This window comes from Salvelinus namaycush, chromosome 13 (genome assembly GCF_016432855.1).
Source record: "Salvelinus namaycush isolate Seneca chromosome 13, SaNama_1.0, whole genome shotgun sequence".
Taxonomy (NCBI): Eukaryota; Metazoa; Chordata; class Actinopteri; order Salmoniformes; family Salmonidae; genus Salvelinus; species Salvelinus namaycush.
The window spans coordinates 3,087,945-3,112,333 of record NC_052319.1 but is presented as its reverse complement, the minus strand read 5'-3'; the positions used below and the strand labels follow the sequence as shown (position 1 = coordinate 3,112,333).

General features: G+C 42.0%; 2 protein-coding genes across 2 annotated transcripts in view; one reads left to right on the top strand and one right to left on the bottom strand.

Moving 5' to 3' along the window:
- Positions 1–17,098: 17,098 nt before the first annotated feature.
- Positions 17,099–18,388, bottom strand: LOC120058177 (zinc finger protein 271-like; the record flags this gene model as incomplete). Its single annotated transcript, XM_039006655.1, has 1 exon — positions 17,099–18,388. A coding segment is annotated over one exon (1,290 nt), but the record flags the coding sequence as incomplete, so codon positions are not given.
- A 2,015-nt stretch (positions 18,389–20,403) lies between these two features.
- Positions 20,404–24,389, top strand: part of LOC120057728 (zinc finger protein 501-like) — a 31,694-nt gene continuing 27,708 nt past the window's right edge. Inside the window, exon 1 of the mRNA XM_039006209.1 lies at positions 20,404–20,464. Coding sequence (XP_038862137.1) covers positions 20,404–20,464 — 61 coding nt within the window. The remainder of the gene's footprint in view (positions 20,465–24,389) is intronic.

Sequence of the window (24,389 nt, the reverse complement as noted above, 5' to 3'; positions counted from 1 at the left end):
TCAGGTCAGTTTAAAGCTCTGTATGTATCCTATGGGTCGACATGAACTGCACCCGCCTTCCCCTGGATGTTAGTAACCAATGAGAAGTGGAATGGAGTGTCTACGTAGCTCTCAGAGTTTATAAAAGGCCAAGGAACGAGGGGACCTCTCTTTTCTACGCTCGTCATGGCGCAAAGCAGGACCTCAGAATGGCATTTTGAAATGCTCAGTTATCGACCTTAGATATATCCGTCTGTAATTTAATTCGATATAGGTGTTAGAAACATCATAACGAAGTTATTTTAAACCGAGTTATATCAGTTTATGCGAGTATATTGCTATTTTCGGAATTTCCTTAGTATTGAGTTTGAGGATTTGGGCATGCTGTGGCCGCATAGCTATTGGTAGCTGCTAATTCCGAAGTTGAACACGACGTTTTACAACCAAGCAACAATTATTTTGGACAAAGGACCACTTGGCCAAGATTCTGATGGAAGCTCATCCAAAAGTAAGAGCTATTTATGATGTTATTCCATATTTATGTGGAAAAATGTAAACGGATTTGTCCACCATTATTGCGGCACTAGTCTGGCTGTAACGCACACTGTATGTCTAGTAACGTTAATTTTAAAAATCTAACTCAGCGGTTGCATTAATAACTAATGCATCTTTCATTTCATGTCCAACCTGTATTTTTTAGTCAAGTTTACGATTATTTATACATTAGATTAGGTGCCTTTCCAAGATGGCGCCGGCCAGAATGCATGCCCTGTTGCCACTGATCACATTGTATAACCACGAATTGTGCTGCTAAATATGCACATTTTCGAAAAAAAACTATATGGATTGTGTAATATGATGTTACAGGACTGTCATCTGAAGAATTCTGAGAAGGTTAGTGAAAAAATTAATATATTTTGGTGGTGATAACGCTATCGCTCTTTTTGCCTTGAATCAATGCTGGGGTAATGTGTGCACATGTGGTATGCTAATATAACGATTTATTGTGTTTTCGCTGTAAAACACTTAGAAAATCTGAAATATTGTCTGGATTCACAGGATCTGTGTCTTTCAATTACTGTACGCTGTGTATTTTTAAGAAATGTTTTATGATTAGTAATTAGGTAATACACGTTGCTCTCTGTATTTATTCTAGTCGAGTTGTGATGGTGGGTGCAATTGTAAACTATGATTTATACCTGAAATATGCACATTTTTCTAACAAAACCTATGCTATACAATAAATATGTTATCAGACTGTCATCTGATGAAGTTTTTTCTTGGTTAGTGGCTATCAATATCTTTATTTGGTCGAATTGGTGATAGCTACTGGTGGAGAGAAAAAATGGTGGACTAAGAAAAATGGTGTCTTTTGCTAACGTGGTTAGCTAATAGATTTACATATTGTGTCTTCCCTGTAAAACATTTTAAAAATCAGAAATGATTGCTGGATTCACAAGAAGTGTATCTTTCATCTGGTGTCTTGGACTTGTGATTTAATGATATTTAGATGCTAGTATTTACTTGTGACGCTATGCTAGGCTATGCTAGTCAGCTTTTTTACTGGTGGGGGGTGCTCCCGGATCCGGGTTTGGGAGGAACTAGAAGTTAACAGGTATAAATGATGGGTTATGAATTAACAGGTATAAATGATGGGGTATGAATTAACAGGTATAAATGATGGGTTATGAACTAACAGTTATAAATGATGGGTTATGAATTAACAGGTATAAATGATGGGTTATGAATTAACAGATATAAATGATGGGTTATGAACTAACAGGTATAAATGATTGGTTATGAATGAACAGGTATAAATGATGGGTTATGAATTAACAGGTATAAATGATTGGTTATGAATGAACAGATATAAATGATGGGTTATGAACTAACACATCCCCTGCGAGCCCAGGCATTTCAATACATTCAGGATTTCTTACGGTTCATGTGCAATATGCAAATATGATCCTTGCAATTATTCTATGTTCTTTTGCAATTATTCAAATATTTTCAAGTACATTTCATGAGAGTAACATAATAATGAATAATTTCTGAACAATCATTTTTTATTTAATGTCTATTAATAGTATCTTATCAACTTTATTTTACTTGGTGATGTTTCATTATAGAGAACATAACATGACAATACATGACACCTAAGTTGTTGGACAAGTCATGTTATTCTGGTTAAACAGTGGGAGACTAGTTGATTAAGGAATGGGGATTTTTTTTCAATTAGGAAAAGATATGTCATGTTTTACTCATACCCCAGCCAGCATTGTGAATGGTTAGGAAATAATGTCATGTTTTACTTGTACCCCAGTCAGCATTGGGAATGGTTAAGAAATAATATGTCATGTTTAATTCGTACCTCAGCCAGCATTGTGAATGGTGTCTGATGCAGTGACAAACTAGACCATGGCAGTAAATCTAATACATAGGTGTTTTTAGTCATGCATGAAAGGGGTGGTTCTGTGGTTATAAGTTACATCTCTGGACATGCTGGCAGGGTCTGAATCAAACCTAATGTCCACCTGACACACTGGCAGGGTCTGAATCAAACCCAATGACCACCTGGCACACTCAGGGTCTGAATCAAATCCAATGTCCACCTGGCACACTGACAGGGTCTGAATCAAACCCAATGTCCACCTGGTACACTGACAGGGTCTGAATCAAACCCAATGTTAAAGGGGAGGGAAGATTGGTCAAGAAGGTGATGATTATTGTTGTTCTACTGCCTGATTGTTATGCAACAACACTGTTTACAAAAGCTTTGTTAATAAAGAACAAGAAGGACCACACACTGTATACAAAAGCTTTGTTAAATCAGCACAACAGTTTTCAGCTGTGCTAACATAATTGCAAACGGGTTTTCTAATGATCAATTAGCCTTTTAAATGATAAACACAGCAGTGATGGTTGCTGATAATGGGCCTCTGTACGCCAATGTAGATATTGGATGAAAAAAATCTGCCGTTTCCAGCTACAATAGTCATTAACAACTTTAACAATGCCAACACTGTATTTCCGATGAATATGATGTTATTTTAATGGACAAAAAATGTGATTTTCTTTAAAAAACAAGGACATTTTCTAAGTGACCCCAAACTTTTGTACGGTAGTATACATCTATCTACCTGACGTATTGTTACACCATGTAGGAGCAGTATAGACCTAGTCTGTTCATTATATACATCTACATGATGTATTGTTACACCATGTAGGAGCAGTATAGACCTAGTCTGTTCATTATATACATCTACATGATGTATTGTTACACCATGTAGGAGCAGTGTAGACCTAGTCTGTTCATTATATACATTTACATGATGTATTGTTACACCATGTAGGAGCAGTATAGACCTACTGCAGCTAGCTACTTATTAAGATTTAGTATGACTTAAATGAAACTGCCTTAAATGTGCTGTAGTAAACATTTTTTATTCGCACTAATCAACCGACACATTCCGGTCTTTGTATGTCTCAATATAATAGTATTATTTAATTAAATCCATAAAAAAAAATCTTGGTCTGAAAATAAAATATGATCCTCAACTGCGTTTCCCACTCCAGTCAGCAGACGGCGATGTGCATTTTTCAGGCGATGCTGCTAGCGTGACGTATAATCTAGTGGACGGTTCTTCATAAACAGCTAGTCAACCACCTCGGTAGCTTGCTAGCCAACATAGCATAAAGATTCAAGCTATCTATACGCTTTCGGTGTATATTACCTACTGTGTTTTAGACACACTTCTGTCGTATCTACTTGTTCGCCTATTTAATTTCATATTACGTTATTTTGTACTAGTCAGCTATAGTAGCTGACTGGTTAAGTTAGCACTGGCCTAGTCGCTAATGATAGCTAGCTAGCTAACATCCCCGAACATGAGCTCCCTAAACTACTCCCCTCCTGTTAAAGAAGAGGAGGTCTGCTGAACGGAGAAAGAAGTTCTGGGGTTGAACATTGTCGTGAAAGAGAAGGAAGAGGAGGCTGTCACAGTAAAAAAAGAAGTAGAGGGTGAGGCTGTTACAGTGAAAGAAGAGGATGATGAGTTCAGAGTGAAAGAGGAGGAGGATGTTTCAGTAAAAGAAGTGAAGGATGCTGTTTTTGGAGTGAAGGAAGGGGAGATTACTGTCACATTGAAAGATGAAGAGGAGGTGATATGAGATCTGATTAACACCAGTAAGCACCGTCTTAAATGTGTTTTTAACTTTGGATATTCAGAGTTGGCTCGTCAGTACCTCTTCAACAGAGGGCCCTGGGATGATGACTGGTATGTCTAGAATCAGACGACGTAGAGAGCAAGCTACCCCTTGTTTTGTCTATTCCGTTTCCAAAAAGTAACTTAACCTTTCTGAACCACCCATCCCGGATCCGGGATAATTGTCATCAGCAACGCTGAATAGCATAGCGCCACAGTCAAATAATATTACTAGAAAATATTAATATTCATGAAATCACAAGTGCAATATTGCAAAACACAGCTTAGCCTTTTGTTAATCCACCTGTCGTCTCAGATTTTGAAATTATGCTTTACAGCGAAAGCAATACAAGCGTTTGTGTAAGTTTATCGATCGCTCGACAAAACATTAAGTACACTTAGCATCAGGTAACTTGGTCACGAAAATCAGAAAAGCAATCAAATTAATCGTTTACCTTTGATGATCTTCGGATGTTTTCACTCACGAGACTCCCAGTTAGACAACAAATGTTCCTTTTGTTCCATAAAGATATTTTTATATCCAAATACCTCCGTTCGTTTCGCGCGTTATGCTGAGAAATCCACAGGACAACGCAGACAAAAATTCCAGATAATATCCATAATGTCCACAGAAACATGTCAAACGTTTTTTATAATCAAGCCTCAGGTTGTTTTTCAAATATCTATTCGATAATATATCAACCGGGAGTGTTGGTTTTTCACTAGGACCGGGAGTAACAATGGCCGCCTTTCTCTGTTGCGCACAACTCACTCTGAGAGCCCCCACCTATCCACTTACGCAATGTGATTGTTCTCGCTCATTTTTCAAAATAAAAGCCTGAAACTATGTCTAAAAGCTGTTGACACCTTAGGGAAGCCATAGAAAAAGGAATCTGGTTGATATCCCTTTAAATGGGTAATAGGGATGCATAAGAACAGAGAGGTTTCAAAAACAGAGGCACTTCCTGATTGGATTTTCCTCAGGTTTAAGCCTGCAATATCAGTTCTGTTAAACTCACAGACTGAATTTGGACAGTTTTGGAAACTTTAGAGTGTTTTCTATCCTAATCCTAATTATATGCATATTCTAGTTTCGGGGGCTGAGAAATAGGCAGTTTCAAATGGGTACGTTTTTTGGCCAAAAACGAAAATACTGCCCCCTACACTTAAGAAGTTTTAACATATATATTTGAGAAGGGTCTATCTGCTGACCGCAGACTGGGGGGCATGGCATGTTGTGATTTTTAACAACACACCGTGCCCCCCAATAGTGTCATGCGAGAGTTGGGTTGGCTACACCAAAGATTATGTATATACTGACAAGATGTCTCGCCGCCCTAACAAGGGGAGTCATTGTCCACAAAGCGGCACTGCGGGTTGTCTCGCTCCCGCCTATCCTTTCTTTGGATTGGTGGATACATCTTATTATTATCTATTGTTTATATTCTATGAGGGTTGTTGATGTCAACCGCCTGCATTCAATGGAGAGAGATGCTAAGCTACTAGCATGAATATGCATAGCCATCTGGAGACAACTCCTATAGTGTTTTGTATCAAAGTTGTCGGTATGTCACGTGTCCACATAACAACTTAATCATTACGAAACTTCTGTTGATCAAGTAAACCTCACGTAGCAAATAAGCCATTCATTTTGTTGTTGACCAAATTCGACACTTTCCACATTGGGTTGATAATTGTTTCCACTTGGATACAACCTACTGTAGCCTACTGGCATGACCTAGAGAGATACAACCTACTGTAGCCTACTGGCATGACCTAGAGAGATACAACCACTTGGATACAACCTACTGTATCCTACTGGCATGACCTAGAGAGATACAACCTACTGTAGCCTACTGGCATGACCTAGAGAGATACAACCTACTGTAGTCTACTGGCATGACCTAGAGAGATACAACCTACTGTAGCCTACTGGCATGACCTAGAGAGATACAACCTACTTTAACCTACTGGCATGACCTAGAGAGATAAAACCACTTGGATACAACCTACTGTATCCTACTGGCATGACCTAGAGAGATACAACCTACTGTAACCTACTGGCATGACCTAGAGAGATAAAACCACTTGGATACAACCTACTGTATCCTACTGGCATGACCTAGAGAGATACAACCTACTGTATCCTACTGGCATGACCTAGAGAGATACAACCTACTGTATCCTACTGGCATGACCTAGAGAGATACAACCTACTGTAGCCTACTGGCATGACCTAGAGAGATACAACCTACTGTAGTCTACTGGCATGACCTAGAGAGATACAACCTACTGTAGCCTACTGGCATGACCTAGAGAGATACAACCTACTGTATCCTACTGGCATGTCCTAGAGAGATACAACCTACTGTATCCTACTGGCATGACCTAGAGAGTTACATCCTACTGTAGCCTAGTGGCATGACCTAGAGAGTTACAGCCTACTGTAGCTTACTGGCATGACCTAGAGAGATACAACCTACTGTAGCCTACTGGCATGACCTAGAGAGATACAACCTACTGTAGCCTACTGGCATGACCTAGAGAGATAAAACCACTTGGATACAACCTACTGTAACCTACTGGCCTGACCTAGAGAGTTACAACCTACTGTAGCCTACTGGCATGACCTAGAGAGATACAACCTACTGTAGCCTACTGGCATGACCTAGAGAGATACAACCTACTGTAACCTACTGGCATGACCTAGAGAGATACAACCTACTGTAACCTGGCATGACCTAGAGAGTTACAACCTACTGTAACCTACTGGCATGACCTAGAGAGTTACAACCTACTGTAGCCTACTGGCATGACCTAGAGAGATACAACCACTTGGATACAACCTCTAGGTCAAGCCTCCAATTCCTGGATTTTAAATGAATATTTTCCATAATAATGATCATTTGTATCTTCCTATCCACATGTGGGATCCCTCTCCTTTGTCGTCCTCTCTACACCAATAACAGACAACTACTGTGGGACTCCCAATCACAGCTGGATGTGATACTGCCTGGATTTGAACCAAGGACTGTAGTGACGCCTCTTGCACTGAGATGCAGTGGCTTAGTCCGCTGCATCCGTGTGTGTAACTATTTAACTGTACTAGAATGCTTAAAAGGCAGCAAAAAGTTTAAATATCGGTTATCGGTATTCTTTTTTAGGCAGGGAAAATATTGGATATCGGTATTGGCCAATGTAATATCGGTGCATCCCTTTATTCTGAAATTGATTATATTATAAATGTTTCCCTCATCAATCTACACACAATACCCCATAATGCCATCACAATACCCCATAATGCCATAACAATACCCATAATGACATTAAAATACCCCATAATGGGGGGGGGTTCTTCTAAGCTATATGGAATTGTTTTAAACAACATGAAGGGCTTCCCCAGTACAGTACTGTTTTAATAAGGTTATACCAAGGATAATTTTGCTATTTGATTTTGAACTGTAAGACCCATGGAAGTATCAACAAAAAATATTAAATAGTTACTTTATGTAAAAAATTATTTGGCCATACTGCTATAACCCATATACTAATGCATTGCATAACATTCACAACATGGAACAACAGTCCCCCAAAACATCTAAAGGAAGTTTGTTCTGAAGTGTCTGTCTGATATCTGAGAGATGTAAACCCACTTTTTTTGTCACTTATGTCTTTGCGCATTTTGTTACGTTACAGCCTTATTCTACAATGGATTAAATAAATAAATCCTCATCAATCTACATACAATACCCTGTAATGACAAAGAGAAAATAGGTTTGGAGAAAAAATGTCACATTTATTAAAAATAAAAAACAGAAATACCTTAGTTAACATAAGTATTCAGACCCTTTGCTATGAGACTTGAAATTGACCTCAGGTGCATACTGTTTCCATTGGTCATTGTTGAGATGTTTCTACAACTTTATTGGACATGATTTGGAAAGGCACACACCTGTCTGGCTACCACAGCATTTTGAAGCGATACGCCATCCCATCTGATTTGCGCTTAGTGGGACTATCATTTGTTTTTCAACAGGGCAATGACCCAACACACCTCCAGGTTGTGTAAGGGCTATTTGACCAAAAAGGAGCATGATGGAGTGCTGCATCAGATGACCTGGCCTTCGCAATCACCCAACCTCAACCCAATTGAGATGGTTTGGGATGAGTTGGACTACAGAGTGAAGGAAAAGCAGTCAAAAGTGCTCAGCATATGTGGGAACTCCTTCAAGACTGTTGGAAAAGCATTCCAGGTGAAGCTGGTTGAGAGAATGCCAAGTGTGCAAAGGGTGGCTACTTAGAAAAATCTAAAACATATTTTGAATTGTTTAACACTTTTTGGTTACTACATGATTCCATATGTGTTATTTCATAGTTTTGATGTCTTTACTATTATTCTACAATGTAGAAATATATATATATTTAAAATAAGAATAACCCTTGAATGAGTAGGTGTGTCCAAACTTTTGACTGGTACTGTATATCTCATGAATGTTTTTACATTCAGATACAAAAAGTAACTTTCTTACCACTTCTTCCATAGTCAAACATATAAGGAAAGCTTTTTATAAATCAAAATGGATGCTGTCAAAAATGTATTGAATTCAAATGGATTTACCCAGCCTACAAAGCACTACAGCCACTCTGCGATGACCAGTTCTGCTCTTTTATTGAGGGATCTAGTCTAGATTAAACCTCATAGGAAGACAGTTTTATCATGTGGAGGTTTCATTCAGGTCTCTGTTTAACGAGATACTGTTTGTCTTTGGCAGGAGAGAAACCAGACTCTGACAGCGGGAAGAGTCCTTCAGGGGAACCAGACCCAGACGCATCCAAACCAGCGAGACAACACCACTGCTCCCACTGTGAAAATAGTTTTTGCTGGTCAGGGAACCTAAAACTGCATGAGAGGACAAACACAGGAGAAAAGCCTTTCCAATGTGGAAAAAGTTTTACTAAGAAAGGGCAATTAAAAGAGCATGAGAGAATACACAAAGGAGAAAAGCCTTTCCAATGTTCCCAGTGTGGAAAGTTTTACCATGTCAGCTAACCTGAAAATGCATGAGAGGATACACACAGGAGAAAAGCCTTACCACTGTAAAACTCTTTTCATTCAGTTAGGTGACCTAAAAGCTCACGAGAGGACACACACAGGAGAAAAGCCTTTCCAATGTTCCCATTGTGAAAAGACTTTTACCTGGTTAGGGAGCCTGAAGGAGCATAAGAGGACACACACTAAAAAAGCCCTACCACTGCTCTCTCTGTGTGGAAGGACATTTTCCCAGTCAGAGAACCTGAAATAACATGAGAGAATAGAAAGGCTGTATTCTGACTAATATTTTTGACTGAGAATAAGGTCCCACAGTTTACAATGCATGTCAGAGCAAACACCAAGCAATGAGGTCGAAGAAATTGTCTGTAGAGCTCAGAGACAGGATTGCGTTGAGGCACAGATCTGGGGACCTAGTCTGTTCATTATACACATCAAATCAAAATCAAATGTATTTATATAGCCCTTCGTACATCAGCTGATATCTCAAAGTGCTTTACAGAAACCCAGCCTAAAACCTCAAACAGCAAGCAATGCAGGTGTAGAAGCACATCTACATGATGTATTGTTACACCATGTAGGAGCAGTATAGACCTAGTCTGTTCAATATATACATCTACATGATGTATTGTTACACCATGTAGGAGCAGTATAGACCTAGTCTGTTCAATATATACATCTACATGGCTAATTCGAAGATGGCGTAGCAGTCAGGCGTATTTTGTCTTCGTGTTGTCGTGTCCCGTGTATATATCTTTTATATATATATTTTTTTCATCGCATATATTTTCATATTTTTCTTAACTTCAACGCCTCACCCAATGTGATCTGGTATTTTCTTTACTTCAGAACCGGAACCCCCAACAGAAGCTAGCCAGCTAACTAGCTACTAGCTAGTAGTCAGCTAACCACTGCTAGCGGTCATCAGCTAACCTTTAGCCCGGACAACTCCTGCCAGTCTGCACAGCGTGATTCAACTCAGAGCTTATCGGACTCCCTTTCTCCATATCTCCAGATTCCTACCGCAAGCTCTGAACCTTTTCACCTGGATCATCGCAGCTAGCTAGCTGCTATCCTGATTGGCTTCTCCTGGCTAACATCCCTGTCCCAAAGCAAGCACCAATTAGCCTGGAGCTAGCCTATGCTAGGCAATCTCCCGGCTAGCTGTAGAGGTCAATCAGCCACTCCTTGGGCTACAATACTTATTCTGCCAATTGGCCTGGACCCTTTTACTACACGGGGCCTTGCTGATCCATCATGACTGGACTACCGACATAATCCGCCCGAGGGGTTTTTTCAACAGGCGCCTACGTCGCAACGTCCCTCTAAGGCCCTTCTGCTTGCCTGCCATCCCTGGCCCGCTAGCTGTCTGAATCGCCGTGTCTCCAGCCCGTCCAGCTACTCATTGGACCCTATGATCACTCGGCTACGCATGCCTCTCCCTAGCGTCAATATTCCTTGTCCATTGCTCTTTTGGTTAGTGATTATTGTCTTATTTCACTGTAGGGCCTCCAGCCCTGCTCAATATGCCTCAGCTAACCCTCTTGTCCCACCTATGCGGTGACCTCACCTGGTTTAATTAATGTTTCTAGAGATAATACCTCTCTCATCATCACTCAATGCCTAGGTTTACCGCCACTGTATTCACATCCTACCATACCTTTGTCTATACATTATGCATTGAATCTATTCTACCGCGCCCAGAAATCTGCTCCTTCTACTCTCTTTTCCAAACGTACTAGACGACCAGTTCTTATAGCCTTTAGCCGTACCCTTATCCTACTCCTCCTCTGGTGATGTAGAGGTTAATCCAGGCCCTACAGCCTCCAGCATCACTCCCATTCCCCAGGTGCTCTCATTTGTTGACTTCTGTAAACAAAAAAGCCTTGGTTTCATGCATGTTAACATTGGAAGCCTCCATTGGAAGCCTCCTCCCGGAACCTGGCTTAGGAAGGCCACCAAAAACCCAGAAATTTCCATCCCTAACTATAACATTTTCCGACAAGATAGAACTGCCAAAGGGAGCGGAGATGCAATCTACTGCAGAGATAGCCTGCCGAGTTCTGTTTTGCTATCCAGGTCTGTGCCCAAACAATTTGAGCTTCTACTTTTAAAAATCCACCTTTCCAGAAACAAGTCTCTCACCGTTGCCACTTGCTATAGACCACCTTCTGCCCCCAGCTATGCTCTGGACACCATATGTGAATTGATTGCCCCCCATCTATCTTCAGAGCTCGTGCTGTTAGGTGACCTAAACTGGGACAGGCTTAACACCCCGGCCATCCTACATTCTAAACTTGATGCCCTCAATCTCACACAAATTATCAATGAACCTACCAGGGACAACCCAAAATCCGTAAACACGGGCACCCTCATATCATCCTAACCAACCTGCCCTCCAAATACACCTCTGCTATTTTCAACCAGGATCTCAGCGATCACTGCCTCATTGCTTGCGTCCGTAATGGGTATGCGGTCAAACGACCACCCCTCATCACTGTCAAACGCTCCCTAAAACACTTCAGCAAGCAGGCCTTTCTAATCAACCTGGCCTGGGTATCCTGGAATGATATTGACCTCATTCCGTCAGTAGAAGATACCTGGGTATTCTTTTAAAAGTGATTTCCTCAACATCTTAAATAAGCATGCCCCATTCAAAAAAAATTTGAACCAGGAACAGATATAGCCCTTGGTTCTCTCCAGACCTGACTGCCCTTAACCAGCACAAAAACATCCTGTGGCGTTCTGCATTAGCATCGAACAGCCCCCATGATATGCAACTTTTCAGGGAAGTTAGAAACCAATATACACAGGCAGTTGGAAAAGCCAAGGGTAGCTTTTTCAAACAGAAATTTGCATCCTGCAGCACAAACTCCAAAAAGTTCTGGGACACTAAAGTCCATGGAGAATAAGCGCACCTCCTCCCAGCTGCCCACTGCACTGAGGCTAGGAAACACTGTCACCACCGATAAACCCACAATAATTGAGAGTTGCAATAAGCATTTTTCTATGGCTGGCCATGCTTTCCACCTGGCCACTGTTACGCACGCCTCTGAGAAGAAGGAACGCAACACCCTGCTGCAACTCAACTCCCCGTGAAGCAAAAGAGGTATGAACTGTAGGTGCGAGAAAGGACGACAAAGGCAGAATCTACCGTTTACTAGGATTTATTTCCTACACATTAATATGGGGAAAAGGGGCTGGAAGGAACCAAAGCAAAGAAAGTAAATATCAAAGCTCCCCCTCTCCTATCTAACCTGCCTACCCACTTAACACCACCTGGTGCCCTAACCAAAATACAGGGGGTGGTCCACCCAGGTCTTACCTAGTGTGCCTAGACATTGAATATACTACGGGTATATGTATGCCCGCGGGCCTCTTGCCTAAGCACTCCCAAAGTGCCTTCTCCTTCCCCCCTGGGAACAAATGAAACAGAACAACAAACAATTTCAATAATCAAAACAGTGCGTCCTATAACACATAACCAATCAGCTCCCTCAGCAACAACTTACATAGTACATACCAAATCTCTTTGAGAAACAACCAACACTTTATCACAATCAAATTCTCCAGAAAAAATCTCTCCAAAATACTCTCTCTCTCTCTCTCTCTCTCTCTCTCTCTCTCTCTCTCTCTCTCTCTCTCTCTCTCTCTCTCTCTCTCTCTCTCTCTCTCTCTCTCTCTCTCTCTCTCTCTCTCTCTCTCTCTCTCTCTCTCTCTCTCTCTCTCTCTCTCTCTCTCTCTCTCTCTCTCTCTCTCTCTCTCTCTCTCTCTCTCTCTCTCTCTCTCTCTCTCTCTCTCTCTCTCTCTCTCTCTCTCTCTCTCTCTCTCTCTCTCTCTCTCTCTCTCAACAGAACACTGGCTTTTATATAGCTTCAGGAGTCTAATTGGATACAGCTGCATCTTGACGAGGGGGCGGGGTCAGCTCTCTAATCAGCCATTAGCCATTGAGTCGACCAATCAGCTGGTTGGGGAGGCTTCCAGGAAGCCATCTCCTGAAACACACACACTCAAATACAACACAGAAACTGGGGAACGTAACAGCCACCCCTACCCTGGTCAACAGCCCTGCCCTGCCCCCCCCCCCCCCCCCCCCCCACCCCACAGAAACTTGCCCAAGCCTCCCCCATTTCTCCTTCACCCAAATCCAGATAGCTGATGTTCTGAAAGAGCTGCAAAATCTGGACCCCTACAAATCAGCTGGGCTAGACAATCTGGACCCTCTCTTTCTAAAATTATCAGCCGAAATTGTTGCAACCCCTATTACTAGCCTGTTTAACCTCTCTTTCGGATCATCTGAGATCCCCAAAGATTGGAAAGCTGCTGCGGTCATCCCCCTCTTCAAAGGGGGAGACACTCTAGACCCAAACTGTTACAGACCTATATCTATCCTGTTCTGCCTTTCTAAGGTCTTTGAAAGCCAAGTTAACAAACAGATCACCGACCATTTTGAATCTCACTGTACCTTCTCCGCTATGCAATCTGGTTTCCGAGCTGGTCATGGGTGCACCTCAGCCACGCTCAAGGTCCTAAACGATATCATAACAGCCATCGATAAGAGACAATACTGTGCAGCTGTATTCATCGACCTGGCCAAAGCTTTCGACTCTGTCAATCACCACATTCTTATCGGCAGACTTAACAGCCTTGGTTTCTCAAATGACTGCCTCACCTGGTTCACCAACTACTTCTCTGACAGAGTTCAGTCTGTCAAATTGGAGGGCCTGTTGTCCGGGCCTCTGGCAGTCTCTACGGGGGTGCCACAGGGTTCAATTCTCGGGCCGACTCTTTTCTCTGTATACATCAATTATGTCGCTCTTGCTGCTGGTGATTCTCTGATCCACCTCTACGCAGACGATACCATTCTGTATACATCTGGCCCTTCTTTGGACACTGTGTTAACTAACCTCCAGACAAGCTTCAATGCCATACAACTCTCCTTCCGTGGCCTCCAACTGCTCTTAAATGCAAGTTAAACTAAATGCATGCTCTTTAACCTGCCCGCCCGTCCAGCATCACTACTCTGGACGGTTCTGACTTAGAATATGTGGACAACTACAAATACCTAGGCGTCTGCTTAGACTGTAAACTCTCCTTCCAGACTCACATTAAACATCTCCAATCAAAAGTTAAATCTAGAATCGGTGTCCAATTTCGCAACAAAGCATCCTTCACTCATGCTGCCAAACATACCCTCGTAAAACTGACTTTCCTTCCGATCCTTGACTTCGGCGATGTCATTTACAAAATAGCCTCCAACACTACTCAGCAAATTGGATGCAGTCTATCACAGTGCCATCCATTTAGTCACCAAAGCTCCATATACTACCCACCACTGCGACCTGTATGCTCTCGTTGGCTGGCCCTCGCTTCATATTAGTCGCCAAACCCACTGGCTCCAGGTCATCTATAAGTCTCTGCTAGGTAAAGCGCCCCGCCTTATCTCAGCTCACTGATCACCGTAGCAGCACCCACCCGTACCACGCGCTCCAGCAGGTATATTTCACTGGTCATCCCCAAAGCCAACTCCTGACTTGTACCAGACCTAATGCAGCTTGGAGTGATCAGATGACAGAAGTCTGGATGCAGTCAGGCCACTGAATCTGCATAAGCAATGTAAAGAGATGGGGTAAAGTACATTCTACACAAAGAACAAATGCATGTATCCGAGAGGAAATTAACTTTCATACAGCCAAAAGGGGTCAGAAAGTACACCTATATCAATGGACAATTTGCACTAATGTTAATAAACATAGATGATGGAACATATTCCCTTTTCCATAGATGCTCCATATCCATTACTTTGAGATTTTTATATAATATGACTAAATGCGTTTCTTTCTGTGTTGCAGAGACAGTCAGAAATGGAACAGCAAGGCCACAGAAAATGACATAAGCAGAGCTGTGGGAGACCACCTCAAGCCCCTGGTAGAGCCGGGGGTGGTGTTTATCACTCCACCACGCATTCAGCAGGCTTGAAAAGTGGGATTGATCTGTTTGTTTCAGTTCTTGGTTGAAAAGTGATACTAAACTTACATACCATGCACTATTTTGACATAGTGGGAGATATACTGTTTTTCATACTAAGATGGACAAAGATATGTGTTGCTTTTGCACATGTTTAGCAAGAGTCTGTTGATTGGGTTAATTTGTTTTGCAATATGTTCAAATCATATCAAGCTTTATTTATACAGCACATTTCAGACACAATGGCTTCACAGGAAAAAACAATGAAATATTTAGTACACAAAAAACAGAAGATTAACAACTTAAAGACTAATGAGTATTCTAAGGAAATGCCCTTTGATAAAAATAATTGGAATCAATATCCAACCTGAAATATAAGCTTGTTTTTTAGGAGGGGCTCTGAAAGACACTATGGGGGTGTCCACTGGAAGTTGACTAGACCTAAAAGACACCCACCATGAGACCCACTAAATCTGCCCAAATAGAGGGAAACAAAAGAAAAACCCACAACAAACTTAAAGACAGGAAGCAAACCAAAACGGTGGAGCAACTAAAGGTGTTGACTCTCCACATCTATCAAGAGCATTGGGCCAGACACCCTTAAATAGAACCTGGACCAGCTCAGGTGAAACACCTTCCCACTAACGAGATGGACAAGCCAGCACAGGTGTAACACATACTGACTAACGAGGTGACACCCAGTGCGCCCTACATGCTAACGAGCTATACCCCAACCTCAAAATATAAATGGAAAAACCAAAGCCTGTAACACCTGGCTGACAACAATAAAAAAACATGTAATTCTAAATATATATATTTTTCTACAATGTAATTGTTTTCTTCTAGAACTCTCGTCCCCTTGAAACGAGCCCAAACAAAACTCATCTCCAATACAGAAAAACATGCAGTCAAAATCAATTGGGATCCATGGTAACGCACTGGCTAAACGCAAAACACAAATCTTTTTGACTGCCCACCCTTGAGACAATCAGCAACCAAGTTGTCCTTACCACGAACATTTCTGATTTCAAGAGGAAACTCCTGCAATATCCGCAGTAACTTTCCACCTCACTGCTGAGCTTCTCTCTCTTTTCAGAGTTCACTCGATAGGCATGTTGTTGGATCGGGGCCAAGTCTCCAATGTCATGCTCTAGTACATGAGAATAGAGAATTAACCCTTATATTCTAAAAGAAGGGCAACAACATCAATATAATTATACCTGAACATTGCCAGTTGATTGCATAAATAATTATGATTACTGAATTGTAAATATGAAATATCAAAACCAAATGTACACCCCTTTGTTAATTTTGATTTGGCAATAATTCACTTAATGGTGAGGCATGGAATAATAAAACATGACAGTTTTGACAGACCTACAGAAGACAGTCAGCTATATTTAGGAGCGATGCATTTAAATGTAGGGGTCGCTAAACAATGGAACGCAACACTTATTTGTCATCACTCATCGATATCATGTTGAAATCAATTGTGCGAGAGGAGGGAGATGAGGTTGCACGCCCTGTTAAAACGAACAGCTCAAAAACCACACGGAATCTGGGAATAATGTGTACATCCCTGGTTAGAGGACAATTTGTAGAAAACAGCTAGCTACATTTTCAAGTGTTACATTTTGATTCAAGTGGGTCACCAACGTGGTAAGTGTAACACAGCTCTTTTTGTGTTGGTCACTTTTTGTTAAATCACATAAATAACACTCTTTCAATTCAGAGCCTGGATTTTTCCCAAGGTTAATATCAAAATCATGCTGAAATCAATTGAACGGGGAAAACTTTTAGGGTTCTACATTGTAAAATTCCTTAAAATACTCCTACTACAATGTTAAAAACATTCTACATTGTGACATTATTTCATTGATATCACAAAATAACTCCTTCATGTATGTATTTTCTGATGTTTGATCAGAGATCTTTTATCAGAGTAGCTCTTGTCACATTGATCACAGCTATGAGGTTTTTCTCCTGTGTGTGTTCTCTGGTGTACCGTCAGATCACTAGATCTAGTAAAACTCTTCCCACATTGATCACAACTAAAGGATTTCTCTCCTGTGTGTGTTCTCTGGTGTATAGTAAGATTGCTAGATGTAATAAAACTCTTCCCACATTGGTCACAGCTGTAAGATTTCTCTCCTGTGTGTGTTTTCTGGTGCAGCTTCAAAGTCTGTGATGTTGAAAAGCTTTTCCCACAATTTGAACAGTGGTGAAGTTTCTCTCTTGTGTGTACTCGCTGGTGTGTAGTCAGATGGCTAGATGTATTAAACCTCTTCCCACATTGATTACAGCTATAAGGTTTCTCTCCTGTGTGTGTCCGCTGGTGTATAGTCAGATTGCCAGATGTAATAAAACTCTTCCCACACTGATCACAGCTGTAAGGTTTCTCTCCTGTATGTGTTTTCTGGTGCAGCTTCAAAGTCTGTGATGTTGAAAAGCTTTTCCCACAATTTGAACAGTGGTGAAGTTTCTCTCTTGTGTGTACTCGCTGGTGTGTAGTCAGATGGCTAGATGTATTAAACCTCTTCCCACATTGATTACAGCTATAAGGTTTCTCTCCTGTGTGTGTCCGCTGGTGTATGGTCAGATAGCTAGATGTAATGAAACTCTTCCCACATTGATCACAGCTATACGGTTTCTCTCCTGTGTGTTTTCTCTGGTGTACTGTCAGATCGCTAGATTGAACAAAACTCTTCCCACATTGATTACAACTAAATGATCTCTCTCCTGTGTGTGTTCTCTGGTGTATAGTCAGATTGCTAGATGTAGTAAAACTCTTCCCACATTGATCACAGCTATAAGATTTCTCTCCTGTGTGTAGTTTCTGGTGTGATTTCAGGGAGCCTGACTGAGTAAATCTCTTCCCACATTGATCACAGCTATGAGGTTTCTCTCCTGTGTGTGTTCTCTGGTGCAGCTTCAAAATCTGTGATGTTGAAAAGCTTTTCCCACAATCTGAACAGTGGTGAGATTTCTCTCCTGTGTGTACACGCTGGTGTATTTTAAGGTCTGATGAATATTTGCAATGTTTCCCACAGTCAGAGCAGCAATGAGGTTTCTTTCCTGTGGGTCTCCGCTGATGTTTCTTTAGGTGTTCTGATGTGGAGAGACTCTTCTCTTCCTCGTCAGCATCATTATGTTGTTGAGGCTCCCCAGAGGATCCACGATAGTCACATCTCTCCCCTGTGTGAACAACAAAGTCAGACAGATGGTTAAAGGCCCACAACAGCAGAAATCCACTGTTTATTTGAGGTAAAAGGTGATGCCCAGAGCAGGGCCATGAAGTTCTACAACAATTGACGTCTGTTAAATTATTTGACAATTGTCAAGTGAGCAACAAGTCATATTTAGTCTTGTTTTCACATTAGTAGATGATTGTTAAGTTATAATAAAGTTTTTGAAATCCTAAGCAGTGTGCCAGACGACTTTTGGTCTCCAATATATATAGACCCCTTTCCGTCTTTGCTAAAGTTGCAGCAGGAGGGCGATGCTAACGCAATTTGGTTGTAGAAACACCATGCTAATGTGGAAACCGCTTTAGGTTTTAGTTTTTCCACAATGTGTTCTGAAAATTACAACTTTGGATTATAATTATAAGGCTTGTTTGAATCTCCTGCTTAATATAATGTGTGTTATTGCCGCAAATCAACTGCTTTATACTTCTACCTGTAAAATGCTCTTTATCTTTTCCATCAGCCTTACAATCAGTGTTTGTACACTTTGTGTATGCCAAATTGACCCATAACTTCACCTAACAACAGCATAGACCTACTGTAGGACCCATAACTTCACCTAACAAACAACATAGACCTACTTGTCCTGATGACTCCTTGCTGTCCCCAGTCCACCTGGCCGTGCTGCTGCTCCAGTTTCAACTGTTCTGCCTGCGACTATGGAACCCTGACCCGTTCACCGGATGTGCTACCTTGTCCCGGACTGCTGTTTTCAACTCTCTCTACCGCACCTGCTGTCTCTAACTCTGAATGCTCGGCTATGAAAAGCCAACTGACACTGAATAAACTTCCACTTCCTTCCATTCTGCTAGCAAACGTGCAATCTTTAGAAAATAAAATCGATGACCTACGCGGAAGACTAAACTACCAACGGAACATTCAAAAATGTAATATCTTATGATTAACGGAGTCGTGGCTAAACGACAACATTATCAACATACAGCTGGCTGGCTATACGCTGCACCGGCAGGATAGAACAGTGGCGTCTGGTAAGACAAGGGGCGGCGGACTATGTATTTTTGCAAATAACAGCTGGTGCACGATATCTAAGGAAGCCTCGAGCTATTGCTCGCCTGAGGTAGAGTATCTCATGCTAAGCTGTAGATCACACAATCTATCTAGAGAGTTTATCTGTATTTTTCGTAGCTGTTTACATACCACCACAGACTGAGGCTGGCACTAAGACCGTATTGAATGAGCTGTATTCCGCAATAAACAAACAGGAAAATGCTCACCCAGAGGCAGTGTTCCTAGTAGCTGGGGACTTTAATGCAGAGAAACTTAAATCCGTCTTAACAAATTTCTATCAGCATGTAAAATGTGCAACCAGAGGGAAAACAACTCTGGACCACCTATACTCCACACACAGATGCATACAAAGCTCCCCCCCTTCATTTGGCAAATCTGACCATAATTCTATTCTCCTGATTCCTGTTTACAAGCAAAATTAAAGCAGGAAGCACCAGTGACTCAATCAATAAGAAAGTGGTCAGAAGAAGCAGACGCTAAGCTACAGGACTGTTTTGCTAGCACAGATTGGAATATGTTCCGGGATTCCTCCGATGGGATTCAGGAGTACACCACATCAGTCATTGGCTTCATCAATAAGTGCATCGATGACGTCATCCCCCCAATGACCGTACGTACATACCCCAACCAGAAGCCATGGATTACAGGCAACATCCGTGCTGAGCTAAAGGCTAGAGCTGCCGCTTTCAAGGAGCGGGACTCTAACCCGGAAGCTTATAAGAAATCCCGCTAAGCCCTCCGACGAACCATCAAACAGGCAAAGTGTCAATACAGGACTAAGATCGAATCGTACTACAAAGGCTCTTACGCTCATCGGATGTGGCAGGGCTTGCAAACCATTACAGACTACAAAGGGAAGCACAGCCGAGAGCTGCCCAGTGACACGAGCCTACAAGACGAGATAAACTACGGCAAATAACACTGAAACATGCATGAGAGCACAAGCTGTTCCGGAGACTATGCTATCACACCCTACACAGCTTATGTCAGTAAGACCATTGAACAGGTCAACATTCACAAGGCCACAGGGCCAGACACATTACCAGGATGTGTACTGCGAGCATGCGCTGACCAACCAGCAAGTGTCTACACTGATATTTTCAACCTCTTCCTGTGCGAGTCTATAATACCAATATGTTTTAAGCAGTCCAGCATAGTCTCTGTGCCCAAATACACTAAGGTAACCTGCCTAAATTACTACCCGAAGCACTCACGTCTGTAGCCATGAAGTGCTTTGAAAGGCTGGTCACGGCTCACATCAGCACCATTATCCCAGAAACCCTAGACCCACTCCAATTTAAATACCGCCCTAACAGATCCACAGATGATGCAATCTCTATTGCACTCCACACTGCCCTTTCCCACCTGGACAAAAGGAACACCTATGTGAGAATGCTATTCATTGACTACAGCTCAGCGTTCAACACCATCATGCCCTCAAAGCTCATCAATAAACTAAGGAACCTGGGACTAAACACCTCCCTCTGCAACTGGATCCTGAACTTCCTGACGGGCCGCCCCCATGTTATAAGCATATGTAACAACACTTCCGCCACGCTGATCCTCAACACAGGGGCCCCTAAGGGATGTGTGCTCTGTCCCCTCCTGTACTCCCTGTTCACTCATGACTGCACAGCCAGGCACAACTCCTACACCATCATTAAATTTGCCGATGACACAACAGTGGCAGGTAGGCCTGATCAACGACGATACAGCCTATAGGGTGGTCAGAGACCTGGCCGTGTGGCGCCAGGACAACTTCCACTTCCTCAATATGAACAAGACTAAGGAGATGATTGTGGACTACAGGAACAAGAGGACCGAGTACGCCCCCATTGTCATCGACGGAGCTGTAGTGGAGCAGGTCACCACATTACCCACAAACTAACATGGTCCAAGCACACCAAGACAGTTGTGAAAAGAGCACGACAAAACGTATTTCCCCTCAAGAGACTGAAAAGATTTGGCATGGGTCCTCAGATCCTCAAAAGGCTCTACAGCTGCACAATCGATTGCATCCCACTGGTTGCATCACTGCCTGGCATGGCAACTGCTCGGCCTCTGACCACAAGGCACTACAGAGGGTAGTGAACGACCCAGTACATCCCTGGGGCCAAGCTTCCTGCCATCCAGGACCTCTATACCAGGCTGTGTCAGAGGAAGGCCCTAAAAATTGTCAAAGACTCCAGCCACCCTCGTCATAGACTGTTCTCCCTGCTACCGCACGGCAAGCGGCTTCTAAACAGCTTCTACCACCAAGCCATAAGACTCCTGAACATCTAATGAAATGGCTACCCAGACTATTTGCATTGCCCCCCCACCTTTTTACACCGCTGCTACTCTCTGTTGTTATCATCTATGCATAGTGACTTTAACTCTACCTACATGTACATATTACCTCAACTAACTCGTACCCTCAAATGTTTCAACTGTATAACCCCACCAGAAACCAAACATAAGCTTGTATAAGGCCACTGTTTGTAAACAAATACAATATGGCTGAGGAGTAGGGTCGATCCAAGCGTTCTGACCTCACAACGACAGTAAAGCACCCAAGCTAACTGGCTAATGTTGGATAGCTTGCTAAACACAAATGAGAGAAAACCTCACTCTGACCATTTTATTCGCCCTAGCAGAGCTATTTAGGCTGTTTTCATGTTATCCAAAGCGTTGGTGACTAAATTGTGCTGCTGGCAACAATTTAATTTGAGCTTTTTTGCCAACGTTTACTGACACCGGCCATATTCAACAGGTGTTGAGCGCTCTGGTACACTCAGACAAGAGTGCTCTGAAATCGGAGTAGAGCGCCAGAGCGAATTTACGAACGCACCCAAATGAACAATGTCCATTGAGAACGCACATGACCCCTTGGCCAAGAATGACGTGAATAATCAAGTCAATAAACGTTGGGTAGTTAGTTAGATAGAATATAGTTAATATACTGACAAGTTTGTTGTATAAGTAGCCAACTAACGTTAGGTAGCTACAGTTGAAGTCGGAAGTTTACATACACCTTTTACACCTTTGGTGTAGGTGTTTACATACACCTACACCAAATACATTCAAACTCAGTTTCACAATTCCTGACATTTAATCCTAGAAAAAATTGTGTCTTAGGTCAGTTAGGATCACCATTTTATTTTAAGAATGAAATGTCAGAATAATAGTAGAGATAATTATATGATTTCTTTCTTTCATCACATTCCCAGTGGGTCAGAATCAATTAGATTTGGTAGTATTGCCTTTAAATTGTTTAACTTGGGTCTAACGTTTTGGGAAGCCTTCCACAATAAGTTGGGTGAATTTTGGCCCATTCCTCCTGACAAAGCTGGTGTAACTGAGTCAGTTTTGTAGGCCTCCTTGCTCGCACACGCTTTTCAGTTCTGCCCACAATTTTCTATAGGATTGAGGTCAGGGCTTTGTGATGGCCACTCCAATACCTTGACTGTTGTCCTTAAACCATTTTGCCACAACTTTGGAAGTATGCTTGGGGTCATTGTCCATTTGCAAGACCCATTTGCGACCAAGCTTTAAACTTCCTGACTGATGTCTTGAAATGTTGCTTCAATATGTCCACATAATTGTCCCTCCTCATGATGGCATCTATTTTTTTTAAATGCACCAGTCCCTCCTGCAGCAAAGTACCCCCACAACATGATGCCACCCGCGTGCTTCACGGCTTGCAAGCCTCCCCTTTTTCCTCCAAACATAACAATGGTCATTATGGCCAAACAGTTCTATTTTTGTTTCATCAGACCAGATGACATTTCTCCAAAAGTACAATCCTTGTCCCCAAGTGCAGTTGCAAACCGTAGTCTGGCTTTTTTTTATGGCAGTTTTGGAGAAGTGGCTTCTTCCTTGCTGAGCGGCCTTTCAGGTTATGTCGATATAGGACTCATTTTACTGTGGATATAGATACTTTTGTACCTGTTTCCTCCAGCATCTTCACAAGGTCCTTTGCTGTTGTTCTGGGATTGATATGCACTTTTCGCACCAAAGTATGTTTATCTCTAGGAGACAGAACGCGTCTCCTTCCTGAGCGGTATGAGGGCTGCGTGGTCCCATGGTGTTTATACTTGCGTACTATTGTATGTACAGATGAATGTGGTACCTTCAGGCATTTGGAAATTGCTCCCAAGGATGAACCAGATGCATACAATCAGGTCTTGGCTGATTTCTTTTGATTTTCCCATGATGTCATGCAAAGAGGCACTGAGTTTGAAGGTAGGCATAGAAATACATCCACAGGTACACCTCCAATTGACTCAAATGATGTCAATTAGTCTATCAGAAGCTTCTAAAGCCATGACATCATTTTCGGGAATTTTCCAAGGTGTTTACAGGCACAGTCAACTTAGTGTATGTAAACTTCTGACCCACTAGAATTGTGATACGGTGAATTATAAGTGAAACCATCTGTAAAACAATTGTTGGAAAGATTACTTCTGTCATGCACAAAGTAGATGTCCTAACCGACTTGCTAAAACTGTAGTTTGTTAACAAGAAATTTGTGGAGTGGTTGAAAAACAAGTTTTAATGACTCCAACCTAAGTGTATGTAAACTTCCGACTTCAACTGTATCTCAGCAAAAAGAGGGGAGAGGGAAACATCTTGACTCTGTTCAGCAATCTGCTGCTTCCTAGAAACATCTTTACTCTGTAGCTGTACATACTGCTGTATTACTTTATTACATAGCTCAACATTTTCTTAACATTTGTCATAATTAGTTAAAGCAGCTCATTTGTATCCGCTCTCTCGTCGGACTTCGGCTGCATTCCCCCCCCCCCATTTTCTTCAAATCTGAAAATAGTTGAAGCCACGCCCATTTCCTGAAGAATTGCATTTTGGGCCCTAAAAGAACAGAAATAGTGTCCTCTGCATGTATACTTCGTATTTTGACGAATGTAGTAGAAC